Below are 25,391 nucleotides of genomic sequence, written 5' to 3' on the forward strand. Positions count from 1 at the left end.
AAAAACTCTAAGTTTCTATTTACCTTTAATTTCTAATTGATTTCTCATTCACAGTAATTTCGAAAGTCACCATTTACATTCACATTCACGTTCCTTTTCAAGTTTTCTTTCTCATTTTCAGTAAGTATCAAATTTTTTTCTCATTTTCCATGCATGTCAATACCTACTAATTTCTAATTGATCAAAAAAATACAAGACAAAGGGTTAAAGCAGGTAAAATAGTGATTTACTATTATACAACTGATATAAAACTGATTGATTTTTGATATACTATTGATTTACTTCTGATATACTAATGTTGTCAGATATACTCTTGATATATATGTGATATATGTTTGATATATAAGAACGAAGCGATAACTGAAAAGGGTAATTTGAGAATACTAAAAATTTTAAAATCAGGATTTTCAAAAAAATGCTATATCTGAAAATATAAAAAATGCATGCTATTTTGTTAAATATAGAAAAGCTACCCATTACAAATCCCCTAAATAAAATAATCAATCAACTTTTTAAAAATAATATTTAGATTTAATTGAGAATAAAACAAAATTAAGAATTTTAAAGAATTAAACTGAAAATTACCCAAAAAGTAGGTCCAATTGTGTTATTTTTAATTTTTTTTTTCACGAACTGATATTTACGTTTACCAAATCTAAATTTACACGATATTTTAGAGGCGGAAAGTTCGTAGAAGGTCCGAGCAGAAAAATGGAAATTGAGTATGCCACGTGAGATGTCATTCTGTTTCGGTCAAAGACTGCTACGTGACGGGACGATGGAGCGACGCGAGTGGACTTCCCACCAATCACAGCCCGCCAACTAGGCAAGAAGTTAATGAATCCCTAATGCTCCAATTCCGTCCAGGTTCAATGTATCATCTTCCATCCCTTTTATTTACACGCTATATAGAGTTATTCTATAGCGTTCCAGAATAACGCAGACAGCAATTCCATTCAATTCAATTCAATTTGAAAGCGGAACCCAAAGGGAAGAGTAATTATTCTTTTGTCTTTCATGGCGCTTGCTGCTGCTTCTACTGCTTCTGCGATTTCTGCTTCTAATGTGCAACATTTTGCCGCTACCTCTGAACCTAAAGGTACAGATCAGAAATAATGTAGTCTTATAATTATGATTGAGTCTACAATGCTAATTCCTAAGTATCGGAATCGTTTCGATTTGCAGCTCCACGAATCGGTTCTGTTCACCTGTTGAATCGGCCGCACATTGCCTCCGTTGGACTCAATTACTCACCAAGAGGATCCAAACGGAATGCTTCTCTTGTCCCTCTCGCAGCGAATACCATTACTGCTGGTAATTCTGATTTCTTAGTATTATCTGCTCGAATTAGTATTCATTTCTGGATATTTGTGGAAAAAATGTTTCTGGTGTTGATGATGACGTTTTGGGGCTGGATCTGCAGAGGTGGCAGAGAAAGTGGAGACGGTGGAGGACTATAATGGATTAGCCAAAGACCTTGAAAATGCGTCCCCTCTGGAAATTATGGACAAAGCCCTCGAGAAATTTGGGGATGACATTGCGATTGCATTCAGGTATGTTTTTGTTCGATTATTCGATTAAATTGTCTTTAGCTTGTATAATTCAACGTCCGTTTTTATGTCTCAAATGTCTAAACTTCGTATTGCAATGCTGTATAGATGAATATCATCGTCGTTCAAGGATAAGACCTTATCGAGCATGTCCTTAAATTCACGTACCGTAGAGATCCATGATTCCGGAATTTATTTTTTGTCGAACTAATTGCTTCATATTTTGTTAGTTTTATTTATTCTCTCTGCCGCTACCTGTTACCTCTGTCAATCTTCTTTCAGTTTCCGTAAACTTTTAGCTACGGTCAATTGTAGATGGTAGAGCATAATGAAACATTATGAAAATGTTGAAGAAGTGTCAACTGAGTAAAGATAGGATAAATTTTATTGAAACTCATAATTTAATTACATCATGATAAATTAATACTATTAGATTGACTCGAAAAGTATGTTTCCGAAGTTCTTTCTGAACACCAAAACATAGATTTAAGGGTATTGTTAATTTTCATCCTTCCCATAAAAAAAAAAAATCAAAATCATCCTTACCAGAATTTGCTAGTGAAGCATTTGGTTTCTTATTCATTGTGTTTTAACTTTTAAAGAATCTCCTTATGCTCCTCTCACCAACAAAACGTCTAACAAAAATTATTCACTGCAGTGGCGCAGAAGATGTTGCATTGATTGAGTATGCTCGTTTGACTGGTCGACCATTTAGGGTGTTTAGCCTAGACACTGGGAGGTTGAATTCGGAAACATATAAGTTCTTTGATGAGGTGGAGAGACATTATGACATTCATATCGAGTACATGTTCCCAGATGCTGTTGAAGTTCAGGGATTAGTTAGGAACAAAGGGCTGTTTTCATTCTATGAGGATGGCCACCAGGAGTGCTGCCGAGTAAGGAAAGTGAGGCCTTTGAGGAGGGCCCTAAAGGGGCTCCGAGCATGGATCACCGGACAAAGAAAAGACCAATCTCCTGGAACTAGGTCTGAGGTTCCTATTGTTCAAGTTGATCCTGTTTTCGAGGGGTTGGATGGTGGCATTGGGAGTCTGATTAAGTGGAACCCTGTAGCCAACGTTGATGGTAGAGACATATGGAACTTTTTGAGGACCATGAATGTGCCTGTGAATTCCTTGCATTCTCGAGGATACGTCTCAATTGGATGTGAGCCGTGCACAAGGCCTGTCCTCCCAGGGCAGCATGAAAGAGAAGGAAGGTGGTGGTGGGAGGATTCCAAGGCCAAGGAATGCGGTCTTCACAAAGGAAACCTTAAACAGGAAGCTGTTCCCCAGCTCAATGGCAATGGAAATGGAGCTCTTCACGTAAGTGGAACTCCCACAGTTAATGACATCTTCAACTCCCAGAACTTGGTGAACCTTAACAGAACTGGAATAGAAAACTTGGCCAGACTGGGGAACCGGAAAGAACCTTGGCTTGTTGTTCTCTATGCACCGTGGTGCCAGTTCTGCCAGGTAAAAACGATTTTGCACTAACCACGTTTCAGTTGACTATTGCAATAATGTAAACAAGTAAAAGTAAACTACAATTATTCCCAGTTTTGATTTGGAATGTCGCTGACTAACATTTTTTGGTGAATTCCTACAGGCTATGGAAGGGTCATATGTTGAATTGGCTGAGAAGTTGGCAGGGAGTGGAGTGAAAGTTGGAAAGTTCAGAGCCGACGGTGAGCAGAAGGAGTTCGCCAAACGAGAGTTGCAGCTAGGCTCCTTCCCCACAATACTCTTCTTTCCCAAACACTCATCTAACCCAATCAAGTACCCATCGGAGAAGAGGGATGTTGACTCGTTGATGGCTTTTGTGAATGCCCTACGATGATATATTACATATAGCAAAGGAAAAATCAAGTCCTAATAGATACACATTGATCGCCATTATCCAAGTGGAAAAAACTCACACAGGCTCCAATCTTGTTGGGTTCTGTATTCATCCGAGGATACTAACCGTTAACCACCACCGGGATGGACGTTGAGATTGAAATCAAAACTTGGGCATCTTTTTGGAGCTTAGAGCTTCTGGTTCTGAAATTATAGGCTCAAGTTTTTGTTATCCGTGGCACGTACATGTACAAAGAGTCCAAGGAATAGATTGTAGATTGTTTTGTTTGAGGATTTGTCTGGTCTCGGGTCTCTTTTGGTTGTAATGATCTTCGTTTGTGCAATAGTTGGGCTTCATGTTTCCCCCACGTCTCTAAATTCTGTGTGTTTTGATCAGTGCCGCAGTCGGTGTTAGGTGAGGACTTTTCATGAGACGAGATGTTAAAAAACTTAAACTTGTGGCAATTAGACCCAAGATGGCTAGTGCGACCCACTCCATTAAACTCCCATTAATAGCTGAACCCATGATTTGATATTTAATCTTCTAATGGTTGGCCGTAGCGTCACAGAAACAAACAAATGAAAGATAAGAGAAAAGCATCAGCCAGAGCCAGAGCCAGAGCCAAGCCCCACCCGCAATTCTTTACAACTCCATTGTGGCAAACAATCCCACGACGGAGACAGAATCTCCCATGTTTTTATGTACCCGTCGAATGATTACAGAGTAAACTCCTTTGGGATTTCCATACCAAAATTATTGATTGGGAAAGTGTCGTAATTTGCCTCAGATCACAAAAAGCAGCATCATTCATTTTTGCCGAATTAATCATATGATCACATACGTATGTACCTATGAACTTTTTGGTCTTCCCTTTTTTCAAATTCTAAACCACAATCGTCCCTTGATTTCACTCAATGTTTTTATTTTTCTTTTGCTTTTTGCAGAGAAGTTGAGAGTTAGAGAGCCAGCCACCAAGAACAAGAAATTATGGTGTCTGCGTGGCAGGCAGGTGGGTGAACCACAATATTCACTTAAAAACCTCTTCTTTTTTCTGTTAAAAATAGTTGTTTAATCCCCTCTCTTCTTGCCTAATTATTGGACCAATTGACGAGCACCAGATCAATGCTACCCACTGCCATGACTAAATAATTCAGTTCACTTCTGGGTCGTACCCTTTCTAGCGAAAGGGATCCTATGCCTTTTTCTGCCATTAGTTCAGAAAGTTGATCTTGAAATTCGAAGGGTTCACGAAGCCAACCTTGTATTCGATGGCTTAGTTACTGTTTCCTCGACTTTTACAAATGTGTGTCCAATTCTAATGTAATAAAACATCAAAGCCATGTCGTCTTCTTTGTTCTCTTTCTACTCCTTTCTTGTGAAATTGTTTTGTTCATCGTTTGAGCATAGAGTCACGTGATTTTATTACAGGCGCTCGTGATTCTGTGCCATGTAAGAAGGTACACAGCTTTGTTTGTCCTTTTCAGTATCAAAATCTGTGGCCATTGCCAGAAAAAGCGTGCCTCTTTCTCTTTCTTATGGTAATTCAACGGAGATGGGTTTCTTTTTATTAACATTCTCCTTATATTACAATCCCATAATTACATACATGAACTTGTAACATATCAATCATTCAAGTCCATTTTTCAGTAAAGATAAAAATTGCCCATTCTTCTAGTTCTAGATATTCACTTTGTGGTCGGTGGCTGAATTTCGAATTCAAGATAAAAAAAAAATAATCTTTTTTAATGATGTATTTAATTTGGCAGTAAATTAGGCACAGTGAGTTTGGTGTTATGGATTGGTAAAAGACATGTTTGAAAGCACGCGCCATAAATAAACAAACACAGCAGCGGTTGTAAGTGTAAGTGTAACGTCTCTTTGTTGTGTAAGGGACAGCCTGGTTTTTCAAGAACAATCTAACATGTCCAGAACGGACACTTTTCAAAATTTCTCTGTGAATTTACAATAATGTCCCCAACACACAGTTTAAACTTCAAAAGAGTCCTTCCTTTTCCCCAACCCCTCCTCCGTTTCAGCCTTTTGGGCAACCATCGTGCTAGAAGGGAAAGGAATCACAGCCATTATAGGAATTCCAAAAACTTAACTGCTAAGTCCACCAAAAATACTTCTTGGTCGGCCCACGAGGTTACTTTTGTAAATTCCTTTGGCGAGAGAGGAATATGTTTTCATTGTGATTTCTGTTAGCGCCAATGTAATTAATCCGAAGGGGTTCTTCTCTTAAATTTGATTTGGGTGTTGTTGGCCTTTGCAATTTGTAGATTTTTTTCGGTCAACCGCTCAGACCCAGAAGAGGAAACCGACATAATAAGTACAGGAACAAAAAAGAATCGATAGAGATTAGATAATGCAAGGATTTGCAGCTGAACCAGAGGCAGAGAGTGACGTAGCTGAGCTGAAGCTTCAATCCCCTTTCGATGGCAGAATCTAAGTTTCACCTGTTTTTTCTCTTCTTTTTTGTATTTCTCACTGCTTCTGAAGGTAATGAAGTCTCAAACGAACATGAAATTATTCACTTAGAAGTTGAAGAAGTTCTCTTCTGATGTTTCTTTCTTTTGGGGTTTGCAGGTAAATTTCAGAAGCCATTGATTAAGGGGCAGAAGCTGGAGAAGGAAGATAGGCAGCCATTTGTTGGGGTTAATATTGGGAGTGACGTTTCGAATCTATTGTCGCCTTCGGACTTGGTTTCGTTCTTGCGTTTTCAGAAAATCACTCACATTAGGCTGTACGATGCGAACCCTGAAATTCTCAAAGCCCTAAGTGGGACGAAAATTCGAGTAATAATCAGTGTACCCAACAACCAACTTATTGCAATTGGGTCCTCCAACGCCACCGCCGCCGCATGGATCGGCCGGAATGTGGTGGCGTACTATCCCCAGACTCTAATTTCCGGCATTTCCGTCGGAGACGAGGTTTTAACCACCATCCCCTCTGCTTCCCCTCTGTTGCTCCCCGCAATTGAATCCCTCTACAATGCCCTAGTTTCAGCGAATCTTCAAACCCAGATTCCAATTTCCACTCCACATGCTGCTTCGATAATTCTCGACCCATTTCCGCCGTCGCAGGCTTTCTTCAACCAGAGCCTGGTTCAGTTCATGCTTCCTCTGCTTCAGTTCCTTTCCAGAACTGGGTCGCCGCTGATGATGAATTTTTACCCTTACTACGTTTTTATGCAAAACAAAGGCGTGGTTCCTCTCGATAACTCGCTGTTCAAACCCTTGACGCCCTCCAAGGAAATGGTCGACCCCAATACTCTGCTTCACTACACTAATGTTCTCGACGCCATGATTGACTCCGCCTATTTCTCGATGAAGAACCTCAACATCACAGACGTCGTGGTTCTCGTCACCGAGAGCGGGTGGCCGTCGAAGGGCGATTCGAAAGAGCCGTACGCCACAATCGACAACGCCGACACTTTCAATTCGAATCTAATCAAGCATATTCTCGACCGGAGCGGAACCCCATTTCACCCGGAAATCACTTCCAGTGTGTACATCTACGAGCTGTTCAATGAGGATTTACGGTCGCCGCCGGTGTCGGAGGCGAATTGGGGGCTGTTTTACGGCAACTCCACGCCGGTTTATTTGCTTCATGTGACCGGAAGTGGGACGTTTTTGGCGAACGACACGACGAACCAGACGTACTGTATAGCCATGGATGAGTTCGACGCCAAGACATTGCAGACGGCGTTAGATTGGGCTTGTGGACCTGGTAAAGCGAATTGTACAGAGATTCAGCCGGGAGAGCCTTGTTATCAGCCTAATAATGTGAAGAACCATGCTTCTTATGCGTTTGATAGCTATTATCAGAAGGAAGGGAAAACTTCTGGGTCTTGCGATTTCAAGGGCGTGGCCATGATCACCACCACTGACCCAAGTAAGATCTCTCTCTTTACTTAAAATTTCATTCAAAATTTTCTTCTGGGTCGCCATTGTTTCAACTCAAATTCATGGGAACTTTCTGCTTTTTATTAAATTTACTCTGGCATGGCATGAGTATAGTTAATCAAGATATGGGTTTTCCAAACTTTTTTAACAGTGAAGTCGTTAAACTAAACACAATTGAATGACAAAGGAAGAAGATCCAACATATGTATTGTCCCAATTCACTTCTGTGACGCACTGCTTCTCTCTCTTTTTGTTTATTTGTTCATCTTTTAGCTTGTGGGGATGGGTGGGGATATTTTTCATTACATAGTGGTTACTCTACCAACATCAGTGTCCCATAAGCACTACGAAAGATTCCTTATCCCGGCCTAGATTTGTAGGTATTGCCTTAGATTTTGGTGGCATCATGGGCTCCCCATAGTTTTGTGTACTATTTTTTATTGGTACTCTGTGAATTGTGACAGCATCACCAACTTATGTGGGGAATGTGCTTGTATTTGCAGGTCATGGGAGCTGCATATTTCCTGGAAGGTAATAAAGCTCTGTGTTTCATGCAATTCCCAAGTAAAAGCTAGTGTTTTGTTGTTGGATTTCAGCTTTGTCTGATCAAAAACTGTGTTCTTTTTGCAGTAAGAAAGTTAGCAATAAAACTAAAGAGACAGTGAACTCAACACAAACCCCCCAAGCCAGTGGAGCAGCAGCTCACAGATTGAGATTATTTGGTGAAATGAGTGGGAAAGAGAAGAGAGTCCACATTTTTTTGCTTGCAAATTTCTTATTCTTTCTGTTCATTCCTTGGATGGCTCCATGGTGAGGAGGCTGATGTAGAAAATAAAAAGGGTTTAATATATATATTTTTTGAAGTGTAATGTTTTGCTCAGGAAGTAGTTCAAATTCATTTGGGAGAATTTGGGAAAGGCCTCTTTCTATCCTTTTATTCAACAATGAGAAATTATCAAGAAAAATTGGGGGTTGAAAATTTCATAATCTACCTTTTCCCTCTACTTTACAATAATTTTAATAAAGAGAAGTAAAGTAGTTTTGTTGAATATGACCTAAAGTTCTTAGATGTCTATCAAAGAGTAAGAATGGCTAAGTTTGCACAATCCCATTCTTATTACTCTTTGCCATATTAAAACGTTCCAATCTTTATTATCTTGTTCTTATTTTAATGTTGCTAGACCATTTTTTTAGGCATTGTAGGGGAAAAAGGATAAAGAGGTATAACAACAGTAAAATGGTATTTATAGATCTACTAAGCTACGCATCATTTCATTTTCTTTTCAACTTAGAGTTTGTTATTTTCAAAATTTTTATCCAGTTTTGGAAGTGTTTTTTAAAATTGAGTAATAAACAATAAAACTTATGTTTCTCAATCATTGAAAAGAAAAATAAATAAAACTAAAAATTAGAATTTGGATAGATTTTGTTGGTTTATTTTGACTAGATGATGTTTTTTTTAAATACAAGATGTGGGGATTGGATTCAAAGTCACTACTTTTTGCCAAAGATACATGACTTAAACAATTTAGGTAGACCACTAAAGATGAATTTGATTTTTATTAAAAATTAATTTTTTTTCATAGTTTTTTCTTTTTAAATCCTTGTTCTTGGATTTGTCCACTAGAATTAACATGAGCTTAGATCGGTATAATACCTATCTCACAACTTTTGCTCCATGAAGATAACGACGTCGGATACGTCACATTCCGCAAGCGGCAGCGCGCCGGCGTCCAGCGTCAGACTGAAATTGAATAGGAACTAAAGCAGCAAAAGTCTAGGAAATCGTTTTTTTTTACCCCCAAATCGTTAATGTTTCAGTTTCAAACAAGACCAGATTCGCTAATTTTCTCATTCGGCCGCTTTCTCCATTGCCCAGTGACAAATTTTCAAACATTTCGCAGTCTCTCCGTCCCGATGTCTACTTGGTCCTGCAAAAAGTGCACCTTCATCAACTCACCATCCCAAAAGACAGCCTGCAAAATCTGTCTATCACCTTCCTCCCCACCGCCACCACCACCATCTTCTTCCTCCGCCCCTAAATGGTCCTGCAAGGCCTGCACCTTTCTGAACCCTTATAACAGTTCCGACTGCGAACTCTGTGGCACCAGGGCTCCAGCCCTATCGCTTTCCAGTTTCAAGGATTTGATCGAAATCAGCGAAGATGCGGATGCGGGTTCTTCCGTGGGGTCTGTGTTCTTCCCCTTGCAGCCCTGCAAGAAAAGGAAACTAGACGATCCTGTTCCTGTGGTGGGTCATGACGATTTCGCTGAATTAGGCGCATTTCGGGACATTAAGGCATCGGGGAAGACGGTTGCTGAGATGGGTTTGTTTTATTATTGTCTTCGCATTAGTATTGTAGTATATGACCAGGGAATTTGTCTCATTCTTGGTGTCTGACAGGGGATTCTAGTACTAGGACAAGTTTGACGTCGATTAAGATTTTGAGTTACAATGTCTGGTTCCGGGAAGACTTGGAGATGCATAATAGAATGAGAGCCCTTGGACAACTTATCCAACGCCATTCACCAGATGTTGTTTGCTTTCAGGTTTTCCCTCCTCAGTTTTATATCCATGTCTGAGTTTCTAGAATTCAGTTTTGCATTACATCTATCTACAATGTGCCGCAGGAAGTTACCCCAGCTATATACAACTTCTTCCAGATTTTCAACTGGTGGAAAGTTTATCGCTGCTCGGTCTCTAAGGATGCTCATTCTAGGGGATACTTTTGTCTGCTGGTGAGCTTTTTGTCACCTCATTTGCTTGATATTTTCATTTCCTACATTACTAAAGCATGTTTTGGGTTGGCTTTGCAAAGTGTAATTTTTTGTAATCGACATGGTTGATGATATGATGTCAAATTGTCTCCTCTGCCAAAAATAAACGCAACAATATTTAGTGTTGGGGTTTGTCAAGTGATTCAATGCATAAATTAACATTTCCCTCATCATTGAGAAGTGCTGTTTGAACATTTGGAGTATATTAGCGTTTGTTGAAATACTTTGGAATTAGTACTATTTTTATTGATTGTCTGGCAAATGTTGTATACATGGTTAGTTTAGTACAGTGCTTCTTCGATCTTCTAAATTCCAGTACGCTTATGGTTCGACTCATGACCCGATCATTAATAGGTCTCAGATGACCTATTGGATTAATATGCACTAAAACAACAAGAATGCCACCACCAAGCTCTTTGAGAGGCTTGAAAGTTGAAAACCCTTCCTTCCAAGAGCAAACTCTAGACCAAAATACAGACTAGACTGAATGCCCAAATATGGGTGTGACTGCTTTCTGAAACACCCAACAAACTTCTATTTTGTCTGTTATTACCAAATGTGACCGACACTTGCACACAAGACACCTCACCACACTCCCATATAACTAACTCTACTAATTACTTTTTTCTATCTTTCTCCCATAAGTAGAGGTCTAGCATTCCTATCAACCACATTCACTCTTGAAATTCTGTATGAGCTTAGGTTTTGTGTACTATTGTTTTTTTTGTTTATCATCTATATAGATCTCCTAATCTTATTCTCGTTTTAGTTCTTTTGTTGTCTGTGCAGAGAGGTAGAAGAGGGGAAGTACCTATTGTTGTTATAGTATTATGCTCGATTTTAGTAGTTTTGCATCAATGATATTCCTTATCCTTTTAATGTGCAGTTGAGCAAACTGCCTGTGAAATCCTTCAGTGTTAAACCATTTTTCAATTCTATAATGGGGAGAGAACTCTGTATTGCCAATCTTGAACTTCAAAACGGGATTTCATTGACAGTTGCCACAAGCCATCTTGAGAGTCCTTGCCCTGCACCTCCCAAGTGGAATCAAATGTATAGCAAAGAGCGCGTAATTCAAGCCAAAGAAGCCATTGACTCTCTCAAGGAGTCTCCTAATGTCATTTTTGGCGGTGACATGAACTGGGACGACAAGTTGGACGGTCGGTTCCCATTTCCTGATGGCTGGATTGATGCTTGGGAAGAATTAAGGCCTGGCGAAAACGGTTGGACATACGACACCAAATCAAACAAGATGCTATCTGGGAACCGTACGTTGCAAAAGCGTTTGGACCGATTTGTTTGTAAATTACAAGATTACAAGGCAAGTTCCATTGAAATGATAGGTACTGATCCAATACCTGGCTTATCATACACCAAGGAGAAGAAAGTGGGAAAAGAGATGAAGGAACTGGAGCTCCCTGTTTTGCCCAGTGATCATTATGGCCTGCTGTTGACAATAAGCAGCCTGTAATGTGAGGCTTTTGTCGTCAGTTTTGTATGGTTGAAGCCTGCTCGAATCGTGTTTTTTGGTCATTTGCAGTGCTTCAAAATGCATGCTTTATCGCGTGCGATTTTGTATCTAGCTTAAAACCAAACCGTGGGTTTAAGATTTTGTTCTTTCTGTGTTTTTCAGCACTTTCTTGTTGAATCTTTTGGTACAAACATTATGTAAATTTGAAGGCAGCAAGATAATGGAACACAGAAAGATTGAAAGAGGGTTTTCCTCTTACGGAAGATTGAAAATTATTTGAGGTTCTCTTGCCTACCGATTGAGTGGACTTTGATCCGACACAGGCACGTGCGGCCTATACTCCTACTGCATGTGATTTTGTTTTGTTATTGCAATATAAGCAACTAAACTAAATATGCTGAACTAAAATTGTATTTTGTTTTCTTTCCTTTTTAAACAGGCCAAGGTCGATTAGTTGACTTTTAATTAAAAGGGAGTAAAGTTTCCATGTTTTTTCTCCTCTTACAAGAATCTTTACACATCCTTCCTTTGTCTTCGGAGAGATTAACGTTGTCTTTAAAATTCAAGCCCAGATTATAAATTTAGAACTTTCAAAAACTTTAAAAACTGTATCTAATGGTTTTATGAAAGTTAAGTTCAATTTTATGTATGTGAATTAGGTTTTTTGAGTACTAAAATATATTAGAGATTTGCCATATTCGATTCTCCAACCCTACCCGTACCCCCCATGTTTTACGGAAAAAAAAAACTTATAAATCATTTTTTTAAGTTCAACTCTAAACTAATTTTATTTTTTGTATTTTTGACGATGTACTTGAAAGTTGAAACTTGGGGAGAGAGACCGCCGGAGCATTTCAATGTCGAGAGGTGCGGCGTCGGCGGCGGTGATAAGCCCCCGTGACGGTGAGTTTACTGGGGAGTGCTGTATCAGTAGAAGAATCTTGCATTTAATTATATCGGCAGAGCTTTTCAATTATCCAACCTGCACGTGAGAGGGGCAACCCTCGTAAATTTCAGTTGGTCTTCATCAATCATCTCATGGAATTTTATTTTTCAACGCAATCACGACCGTCCATGCCAATGCGCCTACCCCACTGGGCGTATAACAAGCTGAGATTGACGGTGGCTGATTGGAGGGACCATCCTCCATATTTCATTGCATCTCCTACGCCTTTCTGTGAAACTATAACACTGACAACTCACAAGCCTCCACACTGCCTTCTGGGTAACATCCAAGACGTTCTTTTCAGCTTATAGCAAACGTAGAAACACAGAGAGTTTTGTAGATTTAGGGAGAGAAAGCCAGTTTCTGGTTCCTTTCTTTTCTCTACTTAGGCTGCTGAAAAATCTCTTTTCTTCTAGATCTGTCATTCTGTTCGTTCAAGCTGATATCGAACTCTCTCTATTACAATGAGGGAATGCAGAGTACTCTGTTCTCTCATTATCTTGGTTTTTTTAGCTGTTAATGGGGCTAATGCTGATAACCCATATAGGTTTTTCACGTGGAAAGTCACTTATGGCGATATCTACCCGCTTGGAGTTAAGCAACAGGTGCTCTGTTTCTTTCATTTCTATGTATATATTTGGAAAGGGCTTTCTTCTTAGAGATAAAAGTTGACATTTTTTTCTTCTTTTCTCAAAACTTCTTGTTGTGTGTTCAATATGGTATCTTGAAAAGAATGAGTTTGGAGCTTATTGGTTGTTGTGGGGAACATGTGGCAGGGAATCTTGATCAATGGGCAGTTCCCAGGGCCTCAGATCGATGCTGTTACTAATGATAATTTGATTATCAATGTTTACAACTATCTTAAGGAGCCGTTTCTCCTTTCTTGGTAACTATACTGATCATATATTACTTTCTATTGGTTTAATGGCTTGCATTTTCTGTTTTGTTACTGGGAAACTGGAAAACCAGGACCGAGGAAATTAATTCTCTGTCTGTTGCTTTGCAAATGATGTGCATTTACTCTTCGTTTGGGAGTAGCAAATGTAAAATTGTTGCGTTCAATTACATAGGGAAATGTGCCAATAAGTCGGATTGGGAGGGAAAATGGAAACTTGGGAAAGTTTCTACTTTCACCGTTGCTCCATTCTCTAGATCTAAGTTTTAGCGCAGTAAAGTCAGTGAGTTGTTGAAATGAGGCTGTTTTTTTTAAAAATTTTTTTGGTGGTGGGGGTAAATTTTATAAAGCAAACATCCTCTTTAATCACTCTTTTTATGTCTATTATTTTTGTTTGGTAGCTGCTTCTGTTACATGGGTGTCATTAAAACAACCTTAATGACGTTTAGATTAGTTAATCTGACCTGTTGCTGTGATGGTCTGAGGCAAATTCTCAGACCCTACTAATTTAGATGACCCTCTTAGATCTTATTGATTCCTTGCATTAATTTTTCTGTAAGATTAAAATATTCTTCTCCACTAGTGGGCATCTTATGGTAGCTCTCAGTGTTCACATGCTAGATGTTTGCATCTCTTATTTATTTATTTATCATTCTACAAAGTTTCCCCAGTGAAACCACATTAATTGCTACAATAAGGCAAAGTTATCATCTTTGAATCTTGGTCTGTATGGCGTACCAATTTTATTGATCTCAGCTGCATTAAATCTGATGGGTCCTGAGTAAGGTGAAGAAATCATTACGTTTTCCATTTTCTGTACCTTCAACTTTATTGCCTTTTCAACACAAGAACAGAATACGCAAAAATAAACTCGAAAAACGATTGTCCATATACGTTTCTAGGAAACAAACAAACAAACAAAAGTAGTTCTAAAATCCAACTTCTAGACATGATCTAAAATTACCTTAACAACTTAAGCTTTTGAATCTAGTTGTGATTTAGTATTTTGGGATGGGATTCAACATGGACAATACATTGTATCGGGATGAGATTCCAACTTCTAACCAGAACGAAATCTGACCATTTCGTGTGCGTTTGATTTTGCAGGAATGGGCTACAGCAAAGGAGGAACTCATGGCAGGATGGAGTTTATGGGACTACTTGTGCTATTCCTCCATTCAGGAACTTCACTTATATTATGCAGGCAAAAGACCAAATTGGCAGTTACTTCTACTTCCCATCAACAGCATTCCACAAAGCAGCTGGAGCATTTGGAGGCATCAGAATTTGGAGCCGCCCTGGAATTCCTGTTCCTTTTGCTCCTCCTGCAGGCGACTTCACAGTGCTAGCAGGTGACTGGTTCAAGACCAATCACTATGTAAGCATTCTAACTCTAATCAAATTCTGCCACGAAGATTCCGTACCCGATTCTTTTCCCTGTTCCTTGTTCTCCATTCTCTGTATGCTTGAGAAATGCAGTTAAGAAAGTAGAACAAGAAAACGAATTCTTCATTCTTTTGAATTCTGTTAAAGTTGGTGTCTTGTTCTGTTTTAGATTTTGAGACAAGTTCTGGATAGCGGTCGAAATCTTCCATCTCCAGATGGGCTTCTAATCAACGGTCGAGGGTGGAATGGATACACATTCAATGTTGATCCAGGTGAAGAACAATCGTTGCTGTCAACTTTTTTCATAACATTTCTATAACTCACACTGATGTGCAGTTCAAAATGAGAGAACTTCTATTTGTTGCAAACAGGAGGCTTTTGGGGTTCTCCTTATTGATCTTGATATTTGTTTGCAGGGAAGACATATAGGTTCAGAATATCAAATGTGGGTCTTTCAGCTTCCATTAACTTCAGAATTCAGGGCCATTTGATGAAACTGGTGGAGGTAGAAGGATCTCACACTCTCCAGAACACGTATTCCTCTCTCGACATTCATTTGGGGCAATCCTACTCTGTGTTGGTCACTGCCGATCAGCCTCCTAAGGATTACTACGTTGTCGTTTCGTCTCGGTTTACCTCTCCGATACTCACGACAACAGCTGTACTTCACTACAGCAATTCATGGCAGAAAATTTCCGGTCCAGTTCCAGGTGGCCCGACCACTGAGATCGCTTGGTCTCTCCAGCAGGCCAGATCTATCCGGTATTTTGTCAACTTCATTTCCTCTGCTTCTCAAAGGCTTTCACTCTTCTATTAGCATTTCAAGTGCTTGTTAGTCTAGTAAAATCTAAAATGTTCTTTTGGCCATATGGTTGAATCATTGTTAATTATTAGTTACCTTCACTTTGCTTAACTAGGGGAAAACTTGCAAAACATGGAAGTTGTAAATATAAATGTACTATTCCTGTTTTGCAAAATTGTGTGGCTACACTGCTTGTTAAAATCTAGTTTCATTCTCTTCTGCAATCAGCTGGAATCTGACTGCAAGTGGACCTAGACCCAACCCACAAGGCTCCTACCATTATGGACTGATTAAAACGAGCCGAACAATAATACTAGCGAACTCGGCCCCAATTATCAATGGTAAGCAGAGGTTTGCTGTCAACAGTGTCTCATTTGTTCAAGCGGACACTCCCTTGAAACTGGCAGATTTCTTCAAGATCTCCGGAGTTTTCAATCTCAACAGCATTCCCACCACTCCCACTTGGGGAAATGCCTACCTACAGACCTCTGTCATGGGTTCTAACTTTCGAGAATACATCGAAATCGTGTTGCAAAATTGGGAAGACACTGTGCAGTCTTGGCATATCAATGGCTACTCGTTCTTTGTTGTCGGGTAAGGCTTATAATTTCATATTTTAAACCAAGTTATCAGTTCTAGTCTCACTAACATGTTGCTGGCTTGATCAGGATGGATGGAGGCCAGTGGACTCCTGCCAGCAGAGCTCGATACAATCTGCGGGACACGGTTGCCCGCTGCACGACTCAGGTAATTTCTGCTATGAATCCAAGAGCTAGCTCAATCTGTATTTGTCTCTAAATATGATCTTTTGATGACCTTTGTTTTTTCATAAAATTCAGGTTTATCCAAAGTCGTGGACAGCAATCTATATGGCACTGGATAATGTAGGAATGTGGAATGTAAGATCTGAGAGCTGGGCAAGGCAGTACCTGGGACAGCAGTTTTATCTCAGGGTTTATACCTCATCGACCTCCTTAAGAGATGAGCTGCCAGTCCCTAGAAATGTGCTTCTTTGTGGTCGGGCCAGTGGTCGTCACACGAGGCCTCTCTAAGTTTCAAAATCTTACACTTGTCACGAGCGGGTGACACGATATTCTTGTTGGTGATTGATCTAGCGGACATAGGCTTAGTTTTCCTTTCGAACATAAGTTGTTCAAAAAGCTCAACTTGAGCTCTTTAATCAAATTCGTCCAATTACCTACCCCAGTTTCGGCTATTAATACTTGCACATTTTGCTTATAACTCAGTCTTTGAGTTAAAAAAGAGAAGAAATTGAATTCAAAGTCTGTTAGGAAGTTTCAATGATCAATCAAATGAAGTTCAAATATAATTAAAGAGAACTCAAGAGTTTAAGTTGATGTACGATCTAATCAATCTCATTCATCTACAAAAGAGACAGAGAGAGAAGTTTGAACTACTCAAATTGAAGAAGTTATCTCACTTTACCTAAAAGGTCAGAAAATGTTACAAAAAAGAGCTTCAACAGTTCAATCTTTGTGATTGGTCGAAAGAGAATTTAAATGATGTAATGGGAAAACTGATGGGGCAACCAAAAAAGTGGAAGAATATTCCTGATCAGGAACTGCTCATCAACAAGGAATGCATGAGAAGTCTCAACTAAAAGGCAGCTTCTTCTGGCTTTGTAAATTGAACTGCCCTGGCAAGGCAAAGGCACGGATAATGGATGATATGTTGAGAAATTTTTTTATGTCATCTCAGCCATTTCTTTTCCTTATTTTTCAGTTTTCAAAGTTCTATAAATTCCTTCTGAAAAACTCCCAATTCACATCCAAAGAAATCCCTCTTTAAAAAATATGGTGGCTTTTGCTTTGGCTTCTAAGGTTCTGTGGCTGGTGCTTCTGGGTGCACTTATCTGTGCCTCAGAGCCCAGAAAGATTGTAAGAAATGGGGGAGACATTAAGAATGAGAATGAGAATGAGAAGACATTGCCCTTCCAATTCTTTCCTGGATTTGGTGGCGGGCTTGGCGGCGGCGGAGGGTTTGGTGGCGGCGGTGGCGGTGGACTAGGCGGTGGTTCAGGCTTTGGCAGTGGAGGTGGAGGGGGTTTTGGGTCTGGAATTGGAGGGCTCGGAAGTGGAGGCGGCGGCGGGTTTGGCGGAGGAGGTGGCGGTGGAATTTTAGGCGGCGGAGCCGGAGGAGGAAGCGGTGGAGGATTTGGCGGTGGACTGCCCTGAGTTCAAATTGTGTTGTTCTTTTTTATCAAATCTACTTTCTATGTGGTCTTCGCTGAGTGTGAAGTTAGCAGCTGATTTGGCTTCAGTATTTGTTATTTAGTTGAAGTGTTGTTGTGTGCTGTTTACAAATTTATGTGATTTCATGTTATAATATTATATAATATAAGCTTGCGTTTTTATTATAAAGGTTGAACTGCAAAAATACCTCCCAACTTTATCATATGTTTTAAAAATACCTCTATATTTTGAAAAGTTTTAATATTACATTGACTATCATAAACATTTTTAAAATAATATTTGAGAAAAAATTATATTATATTAATATCAATAGCATATTAGATGTATACACATACGTATTGCACGAATACTCATATGTAAAACATGAGTAATTGATGGTTCGACAATTTTGAAGTTTTGTGGAATAGTTAGGTGAAAATTTAATATATCATAAATACTTATTTATTAATCATGAGGGTAAATTTGTCTTTTTCCAATGATAAAAATTGAAGAGGTAAAAAGTAAGAGAAGCTGGTGTCACAAACTAGGTTTTTTCAAAAGGGGGTCATAAATCCAAAATTAATTATTGAATTGGTCATATATCCCAATTTCTCATTAATTTTTGTTCTTGAAATTTCTTGAAAGAAATATTTGTCGAAGGAAAAAAAATACTTACCTTTTCTTTTCCGGCTAGTAAGAGCTTATTTGTATGATTAAGAAATAGAGTGTTTTTTTTAATTGTAGTGGGTAGCAAAACTCTTTGATGTATTTCAAAATATGTCACCTATTTTTAAAATTTTCAAATATGGCAAAATTTTTCACTTATATCAGAATATGTCAGATAATATATCAACAGTATATCAGTAGCATATTAGATGTATATCACATACGTATTCCACAAATACTCACATGTAAAACATGAGTAATTGAGACAATTTGGAGTTTTGTAGAATTGTTAGGTGAAAATTTAATATAATGCTTATTTATTAACCATGAGGGTAAATTCATCTTTTCCCGGTTGTAAAAAATTTAAGAGGTCAAAAATAAGGGGAGGTGTAGTCGCAAACTAGGTTTTTTCAAAAGGGATCATAAATCCAAAATGAAATTATTGAAGGTGTCATATATCCCAATTTCCCATTAATTTTTGTTCCTGAAATTTCTTGAAAGAAATATTTATTGAAGGAAAAAAATACTTACTTTCTTTTTGCTAGTAAGAGCTTATTTGTATGATTAAGAAATATAGTGTTTTTTTAATTGTGGTGGGTAGCAAAAATCTTTATGTATTTCAAAATATGTCACATATTTTTAAAATTGTCAAATATAGAAAAAATTTTCACTTATATCAGAGTATGTTAGATAGTATATCGACAGTATATTGGACACTCATATGAGTAGCATATTAGATGTATATCACATACGTATTGCACAAATACTCATATGTAAAACATGAGTAATTGATGGTTTGACAATTCGGAGTTTGGTAGAATAGTTAGGTAAAAATTTAATATATCATAAATAATTATTTATTAATCCTGGGGTAAATTCGTCTTTTCCCAGTAATAAAAAATTGAAGTGGTAAAATATAAGGGGAGGTGGTGTCACAAACTAAATTTTTTCAAAAATGGGTCATAAATTCAAAATAAATTATTGAGGAGGTCACATATCCAATTTCCCATTATTTTTGTTCCTGAAATTTCTTGAAAGAAATATTTATTGAAGGAAAAAAATAATTACATTTTTTTTTTGCTAGCAAGAGCTTATTTGTATGATTAAGAAATATGGTATTTCAGAATATATTACCTATTTTTAAAATTTTTTAAATATAGCAAAATTTTTACTTATATCAGAGTATATCAGATAGTATATCGACAGTATATCAGACACTCATATCATTAGTATATTAGATGTATATCACATACGTATTGTACAAATACTCATATGTAAAACATGAGTAATCGATGGTTTGACAATTTGGAGTTGGGTTGAATAGTTAGGTGAAAATTTAATGTATCATAAATTCTTATTTATTGACCATGAGGATAAATTCGTCTTTTTCCAGTGATAAAAATATAAGAGGTAAATAATAAGGGGAAGTGTGGTCACAAACTAAGTTTTTTCAAAAGGGTGTCATAAATCCTAAATCAATATAAGGACCCATTTGTCATTGATTTCTAAAAAGGAAAAAAAAAAGGGGCAAAGTTATAAGGCCATTATGGTCTTTTTGGGTCTAGAAAAAGAAGAAAAAAAACAAAGAAAGATTTGAGAATTTTTGTGAAAGGCATGTGGTTTAGGGTGGACATATGTGGTTTAGGGTGGACATGTGGCTAATTAAGGAGGAAGGGAAGAAAAGTTTAGCAAAAGAAAGAAAAGAAGAGGGGAAAGCAACGAAGATGAAGAGGATGAACAGAGGAGAGGGAGAGCAGGGTTTTGACAAAAAATTCTGAGGATTAGAGGCCGGGAATCCTGTATTTGAAGGTAAAAGTGAATATTTCCACTATTAAAATGAGCAAAACTTGATAATTAAACTTGTTTTCTTGAATGATTTTGGAAGAATAGAAAGTGGAAATGGGTTTATGGGTTGTTCTATTTTATGTTCAAGAAGTTTCTTAGAGACGATGGATTTTAGACTTCCATAGAAGTTTGAGTTAAACTTTTACTTATGAGCTTGTTAAGGTTATTTGGAGGAGAATAATAGTTGTAAAATGTAGAAATTAAATGTAGTATAGGGGTGGTAGAAATTAACCATGGAAATGGTAGAAAGAAGATTGAAAAGAGGACGTGAGTTGAGTTTTGAAGAAAAAAGAGGGGTTGTTGAATGGAAGAGAGAGAAATAATGGTAGTTTAAAAAAATGAGAATGAAAATGAAATTGTTGAAAATTGGGGGCTTTGACGTGTGAAGTTGAAAAGAAAAGAAATTGAATTGTATTTGTGGGACCTACATTTGTAAGGTGATAAGAAAAAGAAAAAGTTATGGTTTTCAACAAAGAGAGAGAATGAATTATTTAATTTGATACATGGGGTAATTTGAAAGATAATATAATTTATATTGGGAATAAGAGTATGTTGAAATTATATTTGATTAAAGCATGAATTAATTTGATATTGGATTAATATATTTCAGGTCAGACAGAAATTGGAGCGGTGAATGACCTGGTTTCAAGGATTTGTGAGTAATTACCTTATTAAATGTTTTAGATATCTACTATTATAGAATTTCTGAAAAATTATATCTATTATTATGTGTGATTTAGCATTTCTGCTAAGAATGAAAGAAAATGTGTTTGTTTGAGAATTTATAAATGTTTATGAGAATTTAGAAATGTTTTACGATTTTAGAGAAATGTTTGAAATGTTATTTAGAAAGAGATTTCAGAAAATGATTTTAGAATTTCATGAAATGTTGTTAGAAAGAAAGATGTTAGAAATGATTTGAGAAAGTTAGAAAAGTTCTCAGAAAGAAGAAAATAATTTTAGAACAGTTTATGAGATTGAGAAGAGTTTTCAAATCATCATGTTATTGTATCCAGATAATTACCCGTATGCTATAAGAATGTGTTTCTATAGTATACCCAGAAATAGAAGGTCATTGGAACTATTTTACTCTGCGTTGAGAGAATTATTCTATTGTGTGTATTGAGATTACTCTATGCCAGTAGACTAGAATAGAATATGAATACATGTGTGGTGTTCAGTTTTATCTATCTGTTTTATGTTTGAAAGAAGGATGTTTTATATGTTTTAGAATGTGTTTCAGAGCAGGTTGAGAAGTTGGCATAACTAGGTCGTAGGGGACGCAGGGGAATGCTGAGGTGATTAGGGCCAAATTCGGATTCCAAATCCGAATCCAAATCCTGGGCTTGGGAGTGTTGCCTTTTTAGTTTACCTAGAAAGAAAATCCTTGTTACAAGTTCATTTATGATAAAGTTTACTGAGTTTTTAATTATATAAGTTTTATGAAATCTAAATGAGAATGTTTGTTACTCTAGTTTTATGAAGTTTGTTTTAAAACCTGAAATTTCAATTGTATATGTAAGAAATTTTACGATATTACTTTCTTATCATTTGTTTTTCAGCTCACTCTTTATCATTTGTTTTCTCTCAGGCTATACTTGAGCTTTTGAGTTTTAGGAGGAAAGTAGATCAGTTTCTGCCATCCAGAATAGTTCAAGAGTTGCATGACATTCTGTATGCAAGCAATTGTTTGTATAAAGTATTTATCCGCACCCTTTGATAGAAAAGAATATTTAGAATGGATGTAAGAATAATTTTTCTATAAAGATATAATTTTAGTATGCTCCCATCCAGAATTTGTTAGTCAAAGTTTCAGGTCAAAGAAAGAAAAAGTTGATCATGGACTCCATAGTCAGACAGGTTCTGTGGTCGGCGCGACTCGTTCTAAGACTAGTAGGTGTTTTGGGACGGGTCGTGTCAATGAATTATTAAAGGAGTCATATATCTCAATTTCCGATTAATTTTTGTTCCAGAAATTTCTTGAAAGAAATATTTATTGAAGGAAAAAAATATTTACTTGTTTTTTCTAGTAAGAGCTAATTTATATGATTAAGGAATATATCGTTTTTTTTTAAATTGCATTGAGTAGCAAAAATCTTTTATGTATTTCAAAATATGTCACTTATTTTAAAAATTTTCAAATATAGCAAAAAAATTTCACTTATATCATTGGTAATATATTAGATAATATTTTGATAGTAAATCAAACACTTATATCAATAATATTTATTAGATGTATATCACATACTATTGCACAAACACTAATATTAGTATTACAAATATACATCGTTTTTTTTTTTAATATTATATTTGAAAAAACCTAAACGTGACTGCTATTTTATTAATTTTACCAAATCCTTTCGCCACAACAGTCGTGATGTTGTTATTTTGTTTTATTGTCGCGCAGATTTCACGGCATTTTGAAACACAGTAGAGTTAGTAGTGATCTGATGATTAGGCCCAGGCCCAGTAAAGGGCGTGCCGCTTCCTCTTTATAAGGCTCAAACCAGCAAAGATGGGGAACATCAACTTCAAGCCACTGCAACCCAAGTTTGTTAGCCAACGTATAATGGGTGAGTTTGCAAGTTTCAGATTTTTGTGTGTCGTGATCGCGATTCTTGTTTTAGGCAGAGCTTGTTTGGGGTATGGAGGAGGTGAGAGCGGGTGGGGATTTAACAATCAACAATATCATTGCCCATATTGGCGGGGATGCGGAAGCTTCATTGAGGCCGTTGGAGGAGGGACTGGGGGAGGTACTGGTAGTATTGGTATTGGAATTGGCTCCAACGTCAGCGCCGGCACCGGCGTCCGTGTTGGGCCTGGTGGACTAGGATTTGACCCCAACTTCGGCGTTGGCATCGGCTCCGGTGCTAGGGCTGCTGGTGTCAGCGCCGGTATTGGGATGGGTGGAGGAGAAATTCGCAATGGCCGCGGATACTACGACGACGACAACGAAGGGGAGGACGCGCACAGTGAGGGGAATGGAGGAGGACAAGCCACGGGAAACCATGGAGCTGATGAATGCATTCATCATCTAGCTAAAACTACAACTAAAATCACTTCAAATACTCAACCTTAGACACGCTATGCCCACTGTCACTCGTTGTTTAAGTCTTTAATATATACAACACATGGAGGTGAGAATTAAAACTCTCAATCTCATAGTTAGATACATGTACTTTAATTCGTTGTTAGTTTTACAGTTAGATACATGTACTTTAATTCGTTGTTAGTTTTACCTATATATATATATTATTACTATATATGTATTAATCTATTGAGCTGTGTTTTGGTTAACTTTACCAATATATATATGTTATTAAAAACATTATATTATTATTAACGTCAACCTTTTTTAAGTATGGAGGATCGAACCTTCCAACCATCTAGGAAAGAAGTTAGATCATTGGCGACCCAATCAAAATGATATACAATATATGATCCGGCATAAAAATCTTTCCAATTGCTCTCTTGGTGGCACACAATCGAGGATCTTCCCATACTCAAATTATTACCTAGGAGTCGGGAACCATTTGGGCTTTATGCCCCTATATCTGGATCTATGCATTGCCCCATACTCGTACATACGCAAGGAGTCTTTGTTCGATGGCTAAGGTTATTCTTTAAAGCCTCAAGCCTCCAAAGTTGTCTCTTGGGGACACCTGTGTTGCAAATTTTACCTTTCGATAGACTTTAATTTGAAAAATTGTTGAAAAATTCATTAATGAGTTAGAAAACAAATATTTTTTTTATGAAATAATTGATAGAATTTAGACAAAAACGAAATTACAGTTGATTTTTTGTCTTAAATTTAAAAGTTTTGATAGAATTATCTAACAATTGATTCTATACCTTAATCAAACTTAATTTGAGAAATTTGATTTTTGTTAAATTAGTGAGCTTTTATCAATTTCTTTAATTAATTAGTGAATTATAATAAATTGAACGGAGAGAGAAATTTTATGACATTTACCTTAGAAGCCGTCAGGCCATCAACCAATTTACAAGCAGATACGCATACTACATTATATTTATTTGTCCATGTGTTCGGGAGTGATAGTAGAATGAGTGATTTTGAAAAATAGAAATTTAAGGGTGGATTTGGAAGTGATTAACTTAGCAGGATGAAAATCAATTTTACCATTGTCAAAATTACTTTCCTAAAATTACTTTCCTTCCCATTGATTATGTTTGACAAATTAAAAAATTGATTTTAAAAAAACTTGAAATGATTTTAAATTGATTTTTAAGGTATCATTTAGATGGTGATTTTGAAAAATCAATTGTACTAAAATCTCTTATTTTTTTTCCTTCAAAATCACTAAGTGTGTTTGGGAGTGATGGTAGAATTAGTAATTAAAAAAAAGAGATTTAAGTATGATTGGTTTTTCAAAATCATTGTCGAAGTAGTACCAAAGTAATTTTAGGCTTTCTTAAAATCAATTTTTAATTTTCCAAACATGACTAAGAAAGGAAATGATTTTGACCATAGCAAAAAAAAAATTTGTACCATATCAAAATCATTCCCAAACACACCCTAAGCATAATTGATTTTTCAAAATCATTATTTACCTTAAAAATAAATTTAAAATAATTTTAAGTTTTCCTGAAATCAATCTTTTAATTTGTCAAACATGATCAGTTTAAAGAGGAATGATTTTGAAAATGAAAAAAAAAACGATTTTCTCCCTAAACACACTCTAAATAACCTATTCAATCAAAACTACACTGGCCTAGTCTCATCCAATTATATACCATATATAATTCCATGGTGTTTGAAAAATTAGGATATATATTCATTGAATTGCAGACCAATAAATACATAAAAAATGAAAAGGCATATCTAGAAGATAATATCTTTTGGGAGAGAGTTGCTGGGTGGGAGTAGTTCATACTCCATTGATCAAAAGCAATGGAAGCAGGTTAAGCTGTGTCTGAACTTAGCCAAATCAAAGTCCAACCAAATTCTTAATTTTTATTTTTAATAAAAGCCATGCAATAATATATTAATAGATTATATTTAAATTTTCCTTGTGTGTGTTGGAGAGCACTACAACTTCAAACTTTCAAGCAATACAAATCAAGATTTGATGGAAAAAAAGATTCTATCATATTTTTTC

General features: G+C 37.0%; 5 protein-coding genes across 9 annotated transcripts; all 5 read left to right on the forward strand.

Annotated features, from left to right (window-relative positions):
* The first annotated feature begins 922 nt into the window (after positions 1 to 922).
* On the forward strand, positions 923 to 3,748 carry LOC111010712 (5'-adenylylsulfate reductase 3, chloroplastic). The gene is made up of 5 exons (XM_022284219.2): positions 923 to 1,099; positions 1,186 to 1,314; positions 1,424 to 1,553; positions 2,209 to 3,022; positions 3,156 to 3,748. Exons 1-5 carry the CDS (start codon positions 1,018 to 1,020, stop codon positions 3,384 to 3,386), a joined length of 1,386 nt encoding a protein of 461 aa, XP_022139911.1. The 5' UTR covers positions 923 to 1,017; the 3' UTR covers positions 3,387 to 3,748.
* Positions 3,749 to 3,896: 148 nt separating this feature from the next.
* LOC111010711 (O-Glycosyl hydrolases family 17 protein) lies at positions 3,897 to 8,160 on the forward strand. 4 transcript variants are annotated; one of them, XM_088121834.1, is made up of 6 exons: positions 3,897 to 4,227; positions 4,331 to 4,924; positions 5,666 to 5,885; positions 5,973 to 7,280; positions 7,756 to 7,822; positions 7,922 to 8,160. In XM_088121834.1, exons 3-6 carry the CDS (start codon positions 5,822 to 5,824, stop codon positions 8,103 to 8,105), a joined length of 1,623 nt encoding a protein of 540 aa, XP_087977960.1. In that variant the 5' UTR covers positions 3,897 to 4,227; positions 4,331 to 4,924; positions 5,666 to 5,821; the 3' UTR covers positions 8,106 to 8,160. The 4 variants fall into 4 exon arrangements, with proteins under 4 accessions (XP_087977960.1, XP_087977961.1, XP_087977962.1 ...); XM_088121835.1 differs by having other exon boundaries at positions 4,331 to 4,395; XM_088121836.1 differs by lacking the exons at positions 3,897 to 4,227; positions 4,331 to 4,924 and adding an exon at positions 5,205 to 5,531.
* Positions 8,161 to 8,892: 732 nt separating this feature from the next.
* Positions 8,893 to 11,814, forward strand: LOC111010713 (endonuclease/exonuclease/phosphatase family protein). Its single transcript, XM_022284220.2, has 4 exons — positions 8,893 to 9,617; positions 9,695 to 9,840; positions 9,922 to 10,029; positions 10,955 to 11,814. The coding sequence occupies exons 1-4, from the start codon at positions 9,104 to 9,106 to the stop codon at positions 11,537 to 11,539; spliced, it is 1,353 nt and encodes a 450-aa protein (XP_022139912.1). The 5' UTR covers positions 8,893 to 9,103; the 3' UTR covers positions 11,540 to 11,814.
* An 895-nt stretch (positions 11,815 to 12,709) lies between these two features.
* On the forward strand, positions 12,710 to 16,774 carry LOC111010709 (L-ascorbate oxidase homolog). Its single transcript, XM_022284216.2, has 8 exons — positions 12,710 to 13,090; positions 13,262 to 13,371; positions 14,488 to 14,758; positions 14,936 to 15,038; positions 15,183 to 15,528; positions 15,797 to 16,162; positions 16,237 to 16,315; positions 16,408 to 16,774. Exons 1-8 carry the CDS (start codon positions 12,950 to 12,952, stop codon positions 16,618 to 16,620), a joined length of 1,629 nt encoding a protein of 542 aa, XP_022139908.2. The 5' UTR covers positions 12,710 to 12,949; the 3' UTR covers positions 16,621 to 16,774.
* Positions 16,775 to 19,933: 3,159 nt separating this feature from the next.
* LOC111010870 (uncharacterized) lies at positions 19,934 to 23,568 on the forward strand. 2 transcript variants are annotated; one of them, XM_022284448.2, is made up of 4 exons: positions 19,934 to 20,235; positions 20,882 to 20,926; positions 21,863 to 21,970; positions 22,679 to 23,568. In XM_022284448.2, exon 4 carries the CDS (start codon positions 22,787 to 22,789, stop codon positions 23,348 to 23,350), a length of 564 nt encoding a protein of 187 aa, XP_022140140.1. In that variant the 5' UTR covers positions 19,934 to 20,235; positions 20,882 to 20,926; positions 21,863 to 21,970; positions 22,679 to 22,786; the 3' UTR covers positions 23,351 to 23,568. The 2 variants fall into 2 exon arrangements, with proteins under 2 accessions (XP_022140140.1, XP_087977963.1); XM_088121837.1 differs by having other exon boundaries at positions 21,863 to 21,945.
* Positions 23,569 to 25,391: the final 1,823 nt, after the last annotated feature.

The sequence above is a fragment of the Momordica charantia genome (genome assembly GCF_013281855.1).
Source record: "Momordica charantia cultivar OHB3-1 chromosome 3 unlocalized genomic scaffold, Mcharantia_2.0 BLBB01000003.1, whole genome shotgun sequence".
Lineage (NCBI taxonomy): Eukaryota > Viridiplantae > Streptophyta > Magnoliopsida > Cucurbitales > Cucurbitaceae > Momordica > Momordica charantia.

What these genes read in the sequence shown, in the direction of transcription:
- LOC111010709 (XM_022284216.2), top strand. Translation starts at nt 12,950, where the DNA reads ATGAGGGAATGCAGAGTACTCTGTTCTCTCATTATCTTGGTTTTTTTA. An exon ending in CACATTCAATGTTGATCCAG is followed by an intron (nt 15,039 to 15,182) that starts GTGAAGAACAAT and finishes ATTTGTTTGCAG; the next exon opens with GGAAGACATATAGGTTCAGA. An exon ending in CAGCAGGCCAGATCTATCCG is followed by an intron (nt 15,529 to 15,796) that starts GTATTTTGTCAA and finishes TTCTGCAATCAG; the next exon opens with CTGGAATCTGACTGCAAGTG.
- LOC111010711 (XM_088121834.1), top strand. Translation starts at nt 5,822, where the DNA reads ATGGCAGAATCTAAGTTTCACCTGTTTTTTCTCTTCTTTTTTGTATTT. An exon ending in ATTTCTCACTGCTTCTGAAG is followed by an intron (nt 5,886 to 5,972) that starts GTAATGAAGTCT and finishes TGGGGTTTGCAG; the next exon opens with GTAAATTTCAGAAGCCATTG. An exon ending in GATCACCACCACTGACCCAA is followed by an intron (nt 7,281 to 7,755) that starts GTAAGATCTCTC and finishes GAATTGTGACAG; the next exon opens with CATCACCAACTTATGTGGGG.
- LOC111010870 (XM_022284448.2), top strand. Translation starts at nt 22,787, where the DNA reads ATGGGGAACATCAACTTCAAGCCACTGCAACCCAAGTTTGTTAGCCAA.
- LOC111010713 (XM_022284220.2), top strand. Translation starts at nt 9,104, where the DNA reads ATGTTTCAGTTTCAAACAAGACCAGATTCGCTAATTTTCTCATTCGGC. An exon ending in CAGATGTTGTTTGCTTTCAG is followed by an intron (nt 9,841 to 9,921) that starts GTTTTCCCTCCT and finishes AATGTGCCGCAG; the next exon opens with GAAGTTACCCCAGCTATATA. An exon ending in GGGGATACTTTTGTCTGCTG is followed by an intron (nt 10,030 to 10,954) that starts GTGAGCTTTTTG and finishes TTTAATGTGCAG; the next exon opens with TTGAGCAAACTGCCTGTGAA.
- LOC111010712 (XM_022284219.2), top strand. Translation starts at nt 1,018, where the DNA reads ATGGCGCTTGCTGCTGCTTCTACTGCTTCTGCGATTTCTGCTTCTAAT. An exon ending in AGCGAATACCATTACTGCTG is followed by an intron (nt 1,315 to 1,423) that starts GTAATTCTGATT and finishes CTGGATCTGCAG; the next exon opens with AGGTGGCAGAGAAAGTGGAG. An exon ending in CGTGGTGCCAGTTCTGCCAG is followed by an intron (nt 3,023 to 3,155) that starts GTAAAAACGATT and finishes GAATTCCTACAG; the next exon opens with GCTATGGAAGGGTCATATGT.